The 14,353-nt window shown below is 36.2% G+C and overlaps 1 protein-coding gene across 1 annotated transcript; it reads left to right on the forward strand.

The window, feature by feature from the left end:
* Positions 1 to 427: 427 nt before the first annotated feature.
* On the forward strand, positions 428 to 1,133 carry LOC122082192. Its single transcript, XM_042649668.1, has 3 exons — positions 428 to 615; positions 717 to 801; positions 936 to 1,133. Exons 1-3 carry the CDS (start codon positions 428 to 430, stop codon positions 1,071 to 1,073), a joined length of 411 nt encoding a protein of 136 aa, XP_042505602.1. The 3' UTR covers positions 1,074 to 1,133.
* Positions 1,134 to 14,353: the final 13,220 nt, after the last annotated feature.

Here is a 14,353-nt window from a genome sequence, read left to right on the forward strand (position 1 = left end):
GTCTAAAGCTGTAACCTTATTTTTTCTTATTTTATATGACCCACTTCATTTCGTGAAGGTAAATTCCTGTAATTTCACATGTAGTATTTGAAATCTGAAACTGAATGAAACACCAAAACAATCTAGTATCAACTAACATATGGTAACCTTGAGTGATCACACATCAAAAAACACCCCAACTCTTGGGTTAATGGAAAGAATGTTAAGAGGTGTTTTAACTTCAACTTAATTTTGCTTGACAAGCCCAAGGGGATTGCTCAATTGCTCAATTGCTCAATTGCTCAATTGATAAAGACCACCTCAAAATTAAGAGTTTATAAGTTCAACTCTCTTTAGGGCCAACTATTTTTCCGCATAAAAAAAAAAAAAAAAAAAAAAAATAATAATAATAATTTTGCTTGACCATGAGATTATAATATTGTGTATAATGAGATGGGGTGGATTTCTTCATATAAATCTTCTGTCCAGAAGCATTGCAAGCATAAATCCAAACGACCCATCCAACTACAGAATTCTTGTTGGTCCATTTTGGAGAACAATTTGCAATCATCTGCCAACCTCTTCTAGCTTCAGTGACATTGTTCCGGTTACTTTCATTTTCGATGGTTTCGAGAAGTAATTTTATAATCCCTCTCTTCTGATCTTCTTACTTTGGATATTCTATTACAAAATTTTGGTTATTTCCCTCATATTCTTGCAAGTTGTTTGAAATGCAGGTTTTCACCCATTACTGCTACGGTTAGTTCTTCCTTGCTTCTAGGTATATATGTAGCCTTCCGGAATCCGAATACAATATTTAGGGTGAGTATTGTTTGATGCATGCTAGCAAAAAATAGAATGAGAAATCAACAAGTGATATACATTGTAGTTTTATCCATCTAGTGCACATAAATTTCTTTTAGTAAATAAATAGTGGGAATTAACTATGAGTGCAGAGCGCTGTAGAAAATGCATTCTCTGACTCGGAGCGTTGTGGACAAGAGGATCCCAGTGTTCGTATGTCCTGCTTCTATAACAAGGTCCTTTCATTCTCCCTTTACCCTTGGATTGAATTCTCAAAGGATATCAGTTAGCTGGGTTGTTCATGTCGTTGCGTAATAATCGCTGACTTTCATGCTTTAGTGAATTTTGAAAGCGACTAGTTGAAGGTAGTCCCTGGTTAAGCTAGTTCCTATGTCACTTGTTTGATTTCTCATTTTTCTATTCTTTAATGAGCTCTTATGCTGTTCTTGTTGTTTAGGATGATCATTGTTACTGCCGAAATCCCTTACGAGCTAATCCTGCACAAGCACAGAAGGCAGAAGGCAGAAGGCAGAGGCCCGGAGGTATCCCCAGCCCCCAGGATTAGTCCTCTGAAGCCTAAGTTAGTGATCGGAAGAACAGTGTATTCACAGGAGTAATGGTGGGTGTCGGCGTACCTCCTCTGGGTCCCTTTTTGGTTTCCTCTTATAGGGTTGCTGGGCCTAGGGTTTCGAAAGCCCCCCTTGGGAATCTTCCCCTCACGTGGTTTGGAGCTTTACCCCTTCTGGAACCTTCCCTTCACGTGGTTGGGAGCCTTGCCCCTTCTGGAACCTTCCCTTACGTGGTTTGGAGCCTTGTGGCCTCTATCGGATGGGCGACACGTGTTCCTCCCTCGGTCGCCACATGTCATCGCTTTATTCGGTGACAAATTCTACTGTATCTTTACAATGGGAAGTTGATGTTGAAATCCATTAATATGACTTCATATTTTTGAAAATCCGTTAATGCATTTTTTTTATGTAATATTTTGCACCTGGCAGCACCATTACGATTTCCCTTTCTTTAGATAATGTTGGCAATGGTTGAGTTTGCTGGGTAGTAGTTGATATTCGTTTCCTACCTTGTCATTTAATTCTGTAATTTGAAGCATTGATTAATCATACATACAAGTTCTTGAAAAGTTGGCATTCCATAATTCAAAAGAAAAAAAAAAAGTTATTTTGCTTGTCTAGAAGTGTTTTGAGACTGGTTAATTTTACCTAACTTCTACAGTATGTAGCAAGAACAATGTATTGCTACTATGTGGCACTGTTTGGGCTGAGTGAGTTTCTTTGAGATATAAGGACATTGTTCCCTTGTTGACCTATGATCTTAATGCTTGATATTTGAAGGATGGTCTTGTCTGCCTGTTTGTGGGGGATATTGAAGGAGTGGATTACAAGGGTAATTTGAAACAAATCATCAAAAAACCCAAAATTTGCTTAGATTTAGATGCTTTATGGATTGGTGGAGAAGGCTTTATAGAACCTATCTTGGTTACAGGTGGTTTTTTGGGTATAAAGCAAGAGACGCTTCTCTTTCTGTAAACATTTTCATGGGACAGTCAAAGAGAAACACAGATCATGATCTATATACATAGACAGCATCTATGCAAGCTAGGGAAGCTTGGAATCCAAAGAATAAGAGATAGAAACGGAGTTTTAAGCCAACAAAGTATTATTATTTCGGGGAGCATGCTAGAATACAAATATGATATGAACCATGAAGAATGGAATTCTCAAGGCAGATAAGAGGAACCCATGACTCACCAAAAAAAAGAGAGGAACTCATGAGGCCAACATTTGAGAAAACATGAGAGATTTTATGATTTCATAATTTGGGCTAAATCAAAGGTCTGCATTAGAAATAAAATTAGACTATGGGAGGATGAATGCTAGAGTAGGGTAAGTTGAAGAGCTTTTCCTACAGTATATGATGTCGGTGTGAACAAGGAAATCACTATGATCAATGGCTCCAAGGCATTCCAATGATAAAATCGACTGGCCCGGATATGCTTAACTCAGCTTGGAATATTTTTCGGTGATTGGAGCATACATTGTAGGAAATTGGGTTATTCAGATCACCTTTCTTAGGGCTTAATTTTGGATGATCAAAACTTCTCTAATATGGTGATATTGGTTCTGTTTGAAAGGGTATATTGTTACCTATTCTATGTGACTAAGATCTTGCAATTTCAAGTTGTGCTGGGAAAGTTGTGAACAATTTACTGAGAGTGTGATGAGCTTGTATAGTTTAGGAATTCTTATTAGAGTTGGAATTTTGTTTGAGGTTTATTTCTTTAATTGGCAGTTTATTTGATAAGGAAAAGATTAAGCACACATGGGAGTTGCTATATTGTAATTAGTTGTATATTTAGAGTTGATTACATAGTTTATTATTTTTACTATTAAGTGTATGTTCCTGTGGTGTTGCGTTGTTTCTTTCGTCTTCTTTTCTATTTCCCCCCCCCCCTTCCCCTTTTTTCCTTTCTTTATGTTCCCTTTTACGTGGATCCATGTAGCTGACCCCATTTAGTTGGGAAAAGACTCAATTGTTGTTGTAACTTGAAGGAAAACTTGTTTAGTTGGTCTAGAAGTCCTAAGGTTAGTCAATTCGTGGATAGGGCAGCATACCGGTATCCCTGCATTTTTTATTTTTTATTTTTTGGAATGGAATAAAATTTTGATTTGATTGAAATTGCTTCCCGCATATGTGGCCAGTGTGGCTGCCATTTGCTTCTTCAACTAGTTGTCTTTAAGTGTCCTCTCTCTCTCTCTTTCTACCTTCTTCATCTTACCTATTCTTCTTTTGCTTCTTCTCCTTATGAATCATTTTGGGGGGGGGGGTGTTAAAAAACCAGATGATAATTGTTTCTTGTAAATAATCGTATCTTCTATATGATAAACAGTACCATACTTCTCTTTTTTACGAGTTAATGTTGAGTGGGTTCCCTGTTCAGTGTTAACTACTGCTTTGTTAAGAGAAATTGTCAGCCTGACATACTCAAACAACCAACCCCGAAGATCATCCAATGTTTGGATGTTTCCTAGACTTTAAAGCCAACTTTTAACGGGTGCCAAGTGATACTTGACGCCTATGCCGGAACACAGCACTCATCGCCTATTTCATACCCTTGTAAAGAGCCGCCGCAAAGTGATTTTAAACTAGCTCAGATCCTGGACAAAGTGGACTGAATTCATTCCATATTGATAAAAGCATTTTCTTATTTTTAATTCTTATTTTCCCACGTCTGTGAATTGTGATTATCAGGATCTTTTGTCCGCATACATGCACATTGGTGCAGTTTTTGTAGGCCCTGAAATTTTGGACCACCTGATTGGAGATACTCTAATTTATCTCTATTGCGTAGTGCTCCTAATTATGTTATTTTCAGGTTCCTTTTCCCCTGGATCTTTACGACTCTGGGCATCCAGTTTCCTGTCATTTCACTGGAAGCAATCAAACTCTACATGTCTCCGCTAATTATTTTCTTGAACTTCAAATATTAAAGGTTTCAGGATGGTCTTAAATATTTTTGGAGAATCCCATTGTTGGGGAGGTACTTTTATGCTTTCAATCTATATATAGTTCATTTAGTTACCAAAGTTGGGTTCTAATGAACTTGGTCTTCCAGATACGATAAACAAGCTTGATTCTTGGGACTTTCATTAATATGAACTAGGCAGATCAGGTTCGTATCTAGGACTTTAACTTAACCTTCTTAGGCCCTTTGTGTTGTTGTTGTGTCATAACTTATGTATAGTTCTCTTTTGCTTTCAATAGATTTTTGTTATCCACCCCCTCCCCCCAAAAAAAGGATGAAGTGATTTAAGGTTAGAAATTTTGCCATGTAGAATATGTTCTCTCACAATGGGAAACGCCTAAAGATCTGGATAACCATCTAGATCTCAGTATCACTTTCTTGGCCATGGGATCAGCCACGAGATAGGGTTTACTTGTTTTAAATGTATGTAATATAGGGCAGTGAAGGTAGAATCGTCGTAGGGTTACTTATGACTTTGTGAGCCCCACCCCCCCCCCCCCCCCTATTCATTTATTTTTCTATTGCCCTCATGGACATCATCCACTTGCTCTCTAGCTGACTTCCTATTTCCTCAGTCTATAGGGGTCTCTTTTACCACTTGGCTGACAGGAGTCTCTCCAACAAGCCTCCAAGTTGGAATGGTGGCCTGCCTTCTAAGTCCTATCTTATATCGAATGTTTGTATGCTGGCATATCTGGAAGGTGCTTTACATATTTATCTTTTCTTTTCTTTATTTTGCACTTCCACCGTCTAAGAAGACATGGGAAGCAACAATAAAGCATGCCTAAACATGCAATGAGCAGCAGGTTGTACATATTCTGTGGACCACATTGCTCTCTTTTGTTGAATCTTATATGTCAAGTCATAGGGCCCATGCTTGACTACCAATTTGACACCACCCATGATCTAATTGGATTTCACAGGGTATGGCTTTGGTTTTACTTTCATACTCAACATTATACAATTACATTTGCGGTGTGGAATCACATATTTGAATTATTATCAGCACAGAATAAATCAGCACATTATCAAAAATAATGTTCCTTGAGGTGCTAATGGAGACATGGAATTTGGTGATTGGCCACAAATTGGACATCAGCCCCCAAATTGGAGATGAAAATGTTATGAAATGTTAACTCCTCATCAGATGGTGATTCAACACCATCACGGGTTAAAGTGTTTGAGTTGGCCCTTAAGATAAGAAGTTCCATTGTCATTGACTGCATTTAATGTGCATGGTCTACTCCCATCTTAGACTATCTGCCCAATGTGTAATCTGTGTAGTGATGAAAATGATATGAACTCATCTGTTCTTATACTAGTTACACAGAACATATCGGAGAGACCATCTCAATGGGTACGAGCGTTATGCTATAGGATGGAATATCAGTAACACATATTATTGGGATGTGAGTTTCTCATGTCTTGAATCGACTGCCTCATCTGAATTTTCCTGGTGTCTCATGAATGGTTACTTCATGTCTACAGCAAAGAAATTTATGTCTTGTGCTTTGCTTGTTTCCAATGAAAAATTACTTCTGGAATGAAAATGAAGCAACAATTCATCTTTCATTTGGGTTTGAAAGTTTGCTTCTTCTCTTTTCTGGGCTGTAAATTTTTAAATCCTTTTCTCAATGGATTTCTGATGGATGTCTAGCATAATTTAGCGAGCTTTCTTTTTCTTGTAGGTTGTAAAAGATTTGAGGTTTCCGCTTTGATTGTTCCATCTTTTTGTTGTTTTGGTTAATTTAGTAACCCAATATTGCTAAATTTTTCTTTTGAATTCAGCCTTTAGTTTCACTGCTGCTCCTCTGTTCCAAATTGACTGAATATATTCCGTTGCCTTTGGGCCTTTTCTTGCATCGATCTCTATTATTTCTATTGTCAGCGAGCACACTGGAGCTATTCCTGATTTCCTGTATTGCATATGCTCTCTCACTTAAATTTCTTATTCTCTTCACCATTGCTGCAATGCATGTTCCTCTTTTTATTTTGGGTTCTTCTGCTGATTCTATGCTTAATTCTATATATTTGCCCCTCCTAGACCTTGCCATAGTGGGAGTCTCGTGCATTGGGTTGCTATTTTTTCCTTGTTGATTCTATGCTTGTTTTCAGTCGATCTTATGTGACATTCTGCTCAATCATTGTCACATTCTATTGAATTGTAGTTTGTAAACTAGCCAAGGAAAAAATCATGGAAGTACCATTGGATTATGTTGTGATGCAAGCAATTAAGATTGTGGTTGTAATGTTTTTCTGTCTTCAATTTTCTTGAACTCAAATATATGGATATGCTTTTTTTTCTTCTATTGGTAGAAATGATATCTGGATATGTTAAAGCTGGGGATATGGAGAGTGTGAATTCTTAAATTGAGGTCTTCGGTTAACTAAATAATTTGATTATAGATTTTTTTTTTTCAGCCCAATAAATGATTATGGACCCTGATTTTATGTCTAATCCTGAATACATAACCTGAGTTTGATTCTTGAGTGGCAGTCTATATATGTTGATTTAAGTTTCTTGAGGTGCACCCTATGGATGTGTATAGGAATTGATTTAACGTTGGATTCCCCTTATTTCAGTGATACTTATGCTTTTGGTGCTAGGCCCCACATCGGGTGGGGTGACTACATTTATGGTGGTGTGCCAAGACTTGTTACTACAAGGGTCTATTATGGATTTATGGGTCCCATATTAGAGATTTAGCAAACGATCAGCCAAGATTGGCGATTGTTTTCATGTTCAAAACCAAATTGATTCCTTTAGACAGTAAATAATTTGCCGTCAACAATTCCAAGAGCTTACCTTTGAATGAAATATCATTTTACTATAGTATTATCATATCGGTAATCATGAGTATTGGATGTTATCCTTGGAAAGTTGGAAAAATATATGGGTATGATACGGGTCTGGAAGAACTCAACCTTGTAAAGCAGCTTACAAGGTGATGGTCCAAGACCATATCAATCCATATCAATCTCCTTTAGAAATAGATGTGGGATCAGCCCCCCATATGGTTGATATGGGACTGTAGTAGGATAACATTATGAGGCTCAACAACTGCCTAGCACAATTGATGAGGTTGTGGTTTGCTAAGCCCACACTCAATAGGTGGTCTCCAGTTCGAGTCAATCTTCTGGCTATTACTTTTTCATATATATATATATATATATATATATATTGTGAGGTTTATGTGTAGTTACGGCTTTTAAAGCTGTTAGAAACCTAAGATTTGTTCAAATAGAAATATGTAATTTTAAAATTGTTCTCAAAAATGTTTTTGTATGATATAAAGGTATGAATGTTGAGACCTAGTGGTCAAGCAGTCGAAACAACCTCTCGACATTTTCGGGATAAGGTTGTGTAGTTCTCGTCCCGGACCTCGCACATGTAGGAATCTCGTGCCCTAGGTGTGCCTTTTTTTTTTTAAAAGGTTATGAATATGCTAACTAACTTACTATTTTCAAGGAAATAGTTTGACACCATTAAAGGATTACAAAATCTCTATTTAAAATTTAGGAGAGGGTTCCTTAAGAAAAAGGTATAGAGGAGTGCACCTCATAGGGATGGAATGGTTTTATATATGGGAGCAAAAAGAAATCATTTCATGTGAGTAGGTGAGAGATAGAGAGAAGGTGCTACTTACTAGTGTGCCCTCCCTTGGTGGACACGAATACTAATTTTACTCAAAATATTTAAACACTTCGATCTTACCTCATGTGATACTTGGCTATTCGAATCAATCAAAGGGATGGCGTAGGGTTACTTGTTTAACCACAAGACCATATTCTCTTACGGAATACAACACTTGAACATTTCATATTGAAGAGTATTGCTCCCATGAACAACCCTTATGTTGGAATGATGTGAAGGAACTCTCCACAAAAACCTAGCGTTAAAAAACATGAACTCTTACTCAAGAACAAGAAAGAGAGAGAGATTGCATGAGAATCTTTGTCTTAATACAGTTGACAATAATACATTCAAAATTTTCATGCATAATTATGAACACTCACATTTGTGTTTGGAATCACCATTCTCATCCACACATAATGCAACAAGTGCCGACAATTATATGATCGGAGTGTTGAGTTTTATTCCTAATTGTGAATAATTTAAGTCAGAACATTAGAATAACAAAACACAAAATTAATGTAAATTAATATATTATTTAAATGTTTTAAATTAGGTTTGATGAACAGATAGATTCAACAGCCATATCTATAGTATAGCTTGAATAAAGAGTCTCAGATCTAAAATATGGCAAAAAGGTTGCAGCACGTACGTATAAATAACTTGCTAATGCGTTCTTCAACTATCAAATGTTGATTTAATCTCATCCTATCTCAATCGTTGAACTATTTCGCTAAACTAGCTGCAACTATTATCTCACCCCTCAACACCTCTCTATCCCCCCGCCAGCCCTCTCCGTCTCCCCTCCATCATGAACTCAGTAGCCCCCTTCCCCTGCCTTCTCTCTCCTTCACCCTCTCCTTCCCCTCGCTTCCTCAATCGAGTTTTTTCCCTACCACAATCGCTTTTAATTGAATCTACCTTCATTTTTTGTTTCTTTTTTATATGGGTTTCATTTTTTTTCTTTTATGGTAAAGTATATGGGTTTCATCATTGTAGTGAGATTTTGGTTTTTTATTTTCCTGATCCTGAAGCACTGATGATAAATCCAACTTGTTGAAAACTTTTATGGATATTAAGTGGATCCAAGTTTCTATTGGAGCCTGTGAAATATGGGGAAAATTACCCAGAAAGCATCCCTCTCCGGATCCAACAACCTCATTTAAGATTACTGTAATGGAATTGTTGCCCCATTGAAACTTACTTTAATGGCGTTGTGTGGGGAAAGGGGGTATTGTGACATTGCCGCAGAGGAGGGGATAGAAGAGAGAGGAGGAGTTTGCAAGAATCGGGAAGTAGTGGAGATAGGGAGAATAAGAATCGTAGAAGAAGCAAAGTCTTCATAAAATTCTCACCACAAAAGACGGAATTGATAACCATAGAAAATCAGTTAAGGGGCTTAGATTGACTTTATGCCAAATGTACGGTCAACATAAGAAAAAAGGAAAAATAGGGTTGCAACACGTCCGTTCCACTACCACCCACCCCTAAAATATAAGAAAATATAAGTAAGACTGATAAATAGTTAAGGGCTGGTCGTATGGTCATTGTGTCAGCGTACAAGAGGGCAGATAAAAATATCTTCAGCACGTAAGTTAGGGGGCAAGGTGATCTTTTTACACCCAGCTGTGTCAAGACAAAGAGGGCATAACCAAGGACGGGTTTATTGCAATAAGAAGAAAATAATGATATCCAGTTGTGGGTGCCTAGATACATAGGTGATAAAATGACCATCTTGCCCTCTCATTGTTTGATGCCACAGTACAACCTGGTAACATTCTCTCTCCTATTAAATAATTAATAAAAGAAAAGTACATGAACAAAATATAAAATGAAGGAGAAATGAATATATAAAGAGATGGGTTGACCCGTCACCAACACAATTGAAGGCTTCCTCGCTGCATTCCCGTCCAATGTGAGAAACGCATGTGGGAGTGTTAAACAGTGCTGAATGGTGATAGACCACTGCATGTGGAGACATATGCAGAAGCGTTAAGAGAGTAAACAACAAAATTTTCATAAAAAAAAAAGAAACGCATCTTAATTTGATCTCTCACCCAACAACAGCAGAGCACGTATGCCATTTTTGAATGCTTTTGTATCCTTTCTAAAATGTGCTAAAACTATGGGCACTGCACAAGCAGTTGTAGCTATCCAATTAATTGCATCTTTCATCTTTGTCTTCTTATATGTTGTTTACATCTGTAGGTAATATGCATTAAGAAGGAATTAGACAAGACAATGAATTTAAGGAGACATCTGTGATTGGATTCTGGGCCATATGGACATCTTTGTCTTCTTATATGCCCCACATGCATGGAGGAGAGATCCAATCTCTCTGTCTTCTTATTCCATTTGCCTCAAGAATTACAATCGGATTAGGTGATGAATCACTCAATTCATATCAGAATCAATAGTATCCCATTCCAACTTCTATGCAATTTTCTTTTGATCTATCTGGTTTCATATTTGATCTTATTTTTTTTAGTATAAGGTCAAGTTTTCCTTTACCGATAGTGAAAAGAGAATCCCTTGATCAATGGATTAAGATGATCGAATAGAACCCTAGGAATAGTGACAAGGGTACCTTTAGTGTCACTCATCTCTGACTCTGTTCCTTTTTTATTGTTTGGTAAGCGCCTGACTCTGTTCTCACCCTGATCCAATGGGCTTCTGATCAGGTTACCTCCATCATAGAAAACCCTAGTACAACTACCTCAATCTTCACCACCACAAAAAATAAAAATAAAAAAATAAAAAATAAATAAAAATAATTAATTAATTAAATTAAATTAAAAATAAAAATAAGGACTACCTGAAAAGAAAAGAATGGAAGATAAAATGACACCTGTAAATCATAGATAGACTCAGAAAGAGGCCCACAGTCCATATGACCTGGAAGATAAGATGAGTCATCCAATCTTGGTTGTAGCGTCGTACTTATTTGTTCTGGACAATGGGACTCTCATTTTCCTGTTGCCATCATCAATATATTTGAAGGTGAAAATTTTCCAATATTAAATACAAAATAATTCCCCCCACCCCCTTCCTCGAATTCCGCTTCTCCACGTCTCTCCCTAACTCCTTGTGGGCCCCTTCTGGTATCTCATTATCTCACCTTAAAAATAAAAATAAAAATTATTTTGGTTCTTTTAATGCTGCCTATCTAATGTCCTTTCAAATGTCTTCTTTTGGAATCTGTCTTCTCTAGTCATCTTCTCTCTTTATTGGCACTGGGCTTTCAAGTGGCCCACTGCACTGTTATTGAACGAATCTCAAGTATTCAAAGATGTTGATCTTAATTTCCTTCTAAATGTTGCCTAAATTTTGCGGTGTAATTGATGTTGTTAATGTTAATCATGTTAAATGAGAGGACCACGTGACGCATGTTTCGACCAAAAAACACAAAAGGACCACGTGACACCTTTTCTACCATTTTACTTTCTAGAAATTTACCGACTTTTGATTTTGGTGATCACGTGAATATGATGGGGGACCAATTTTTATGTGCAAGTAGAATTAACATTTTTTTGAGCAATCGGAATCCAAACTAGATTTGGAATCGGAAATTTTCGATTTTGATTTGGGGACATTTCCGATTCCAAAAATGAATCAGAATTGGGATCAATAGAGACCTATTTGTCGTCGATTCCGTTTACTTGAATCTTGAGAATTGTTGTTGCTTCTACAATAATAGTATTGAAAGTGGGTTCTCTAGATCGTTTGATGTGGAGAAATCTCTCACGTCACATCTATGACAACATGAAGAATAATATCATTCACATGGAAATCGTATGATCAAATAAAAATAAATTAATAAAAAATATCCATGTCACAGACCTACAATGCATCGGTTGTATGGTAGTTTTTTAATTTATTAGTATTAGATGTTGATCCGTATTAATTCAAGCCTCTTGATTCTCACCTTCCCTACTTTCATAGTTTCATAGAATAGAATTAAGTAGGTAACACTAGCCAAATAAAATAAATTATTAGAGAAAATAATAATGAAATTTTTTATTTTTTTCAATTTGATTTCTTCTCATTAGGGTACTAAGGTGGAAAAGTTTGAAGATCATGTGAGGAAGACACCCATACGTAATTTGGTTATTTGACTTTACAATCTGAATAATTCACTTAATCCAAATGATAATCGGTTTGAATATTCCACTTTAATCCAGTCTAGGTTTTATCCAAGAAGTTTCTTCTCAATCCAAATGATCTTTCATCTCTTTGGAGTGCAAAACCATCAAGAACACTTGGGTTCTGCAACTTTCTCCATTAAAAGAAGGGAATTCCTTCAAAATATTTGTTTGTATAGAAGCATTAATAACATTTTTAACACCTTAGAAAAAGAAATGTGAGTACAAGAGAAAAATAGTAGGAAGAGTGAGAAAGTTTCATACTCTACTAATCATTCGTCTTAAGCAATTGAATAAGCAGATGGACACATTTTATTGGCTTCCTAGGCCTTTTCAATCAATTTTTAAGATTATGCATAACCACCCTTCATTTATCAAATCTTTCTGTCAATTTCTAAAATAGGTCAATTTAAGCAAAGATTGTGGAACGGGAAAAGCAATTTATATTTTTATTTTGTAGCGTAGCATGATTATTTAGAAATTTTAAATAACATTAAAGCATATACAATTAAAAAAAAAATAGAGAATTTTTATATACATAAATATATATATATATATATATATATAATGAGAATAGGATAGATAGCAACTGAGAGGCTTGATACAAGGCCTAGAATGTATTGGATTCCTCTCCTTCATGACTTTTCAAAATTTTGTTTGATATACATGATGGATTGAACTAAATTAAATAAAATACATTTTCATATGAATAACATATCAAATATGGTCTCTTATGGCGAAGGAGGAACATGTTGGAACCTAAACTGGAAAGACCCGTTTAGGATGCATATTTACTTATTTAGGATTAATCAATACTTAATAGCTATAACTTACATGAAGGTTTTGTTGTAATTACAAAGAAAACTAAGGGTTATGTGACAATAAAAAATTTGATAGAAAAAAACATTTGTACTTAAATGTTTGAGACTTTGAGTGCCTAAAACCATTAAAGAACCCTAATCGGGATGTTCCTTTATTAAATGGGGTCAGATTAATATACCTTGAGAATGAGATATGTAAGAAATTGTTTCAATTATCCAAAATTGTCCCATTTGACTCCCTTAATTGTGGTGAAGAAAAATTGGTGTTGATGATTTTCTCTCTTTTCGGGAGTTTTATTTGGGGTGAGAGGGAGTGGGGAAGGTATTGATTAATAATTTGTTGGCTAAGTTGTGGATAATTGGATATGGTTGTTTTGAGAGAGAGAGAGAGAGAGAGAGAGAGAGAGAGAGAGAGAGAGAGACGCTATTTTCTCTCTTTTTTTTTTTTTTAGAAAAAATCATTATTTTACTGTATTGGTTTTGAAAGCTTGGGCCCTAGATAGGATGCACAGGACGTATATTAATTAAAAGGTTGTTTTGTGGTGCGATCATGGTTTTAAGTATTGATATGAGATTGATCGTATTGAATAGACAATACCTGATCAACCTGAATCGATTATTAGTATCTGTTATGGGGTAAAATCCTAAATAAAATGTCTCAATTTGATCGATTTGAATTGATTATTGGTATTAATTTTAGGGTAAAATAATAAAATAAAACATATATTTTGTGAAAATTAAGGTTAAAACTGATTGATACGGGATTGATCTGATTATAATTGATATCGAATCATTATCGGCCTTTAAGGTATTTATTAGATATGAGATGGAGGAGTAGGATGTGGATAATCAGGAAAGTACCTATCATAACAACATAACTCAATATTATTTTACCAATGGAGTTGGTAGCCTAGTAGTAAAAATATCCTCCAATCTATCATCGTTCAAATTAATTAATTGTGGGTTCTAGTCTTGACATGCCCACTAAATTCTCTTACGGTAGGGGGTTTGTTCGGGAGCTGTGATTGCCACTATATATTTATATATGGAACACCTTTTTTTTTATTTTTTTACCAAAGAAACAAAAAACGTGACTCCTCTGATGGGCCCCACTTGCCGTACTCGTGCTGGCCCTTCTCTCTCTACCTTCTCCCCCTAAGCTGGAAATTCAATCCAACCTAGTTACGGATATCTCAAAAACACGGGGCCTGAAAGACCCGTGAAGGAAGCTATCAGTCGTTGCCAATCAGAATCTGACACACAAATACTATCCTTGTGAAACTCTTCTGTCTGACTCTCTGACTCACTCCAACTCATTATCAGTCTTCCCTGTCCCCACACACATGATACCTCCCTCTCCCGGCTGTACCTTCTTAATTATGGACCAGACAAACTTCCATTTAAATTACTACTTTTTAAAATCTCCCCTCTC

This window comes from Macadamia integrifolia, chromosome 6 (assembly GCF_013358625.1).
Source record: "Macadamia integrifolia cultivar HAES 741 chromosome 6, SCU_Mint_v3, whole genome shotgun sequence".
Lineage (NCBI taxonomy): Eukaryota > Viridiplantae > Streptophyta > Magnoliopsida > Proteales > Proteaceae > Macadamia > Macadamia integrifolia.

Excerpts from the sequence above, each read along its gene's own strand:
- LOC122082192 (XM_042649668.1), top strand. The coding sequence starts at position 428 with ATGAGATGGGGTGGATTTCTTCATATAAATCTTCTGTCCAGAAGCATT. Across the intron at positions 616-716 it reads ATTTTCGATGGTTTCGAGAA|GTTTTCACCCATTACTGCTA; the intron begins GTAATTTTATAA and ends TTTGAAATGCAG. Across the intron at positions 802-935 it reads ATCCGAATACAATATTTAGG|AGCGCTGTAGAAAATGCATT; the intron begins GTGAGTATTGTT and ends CTATGAGTGCAG.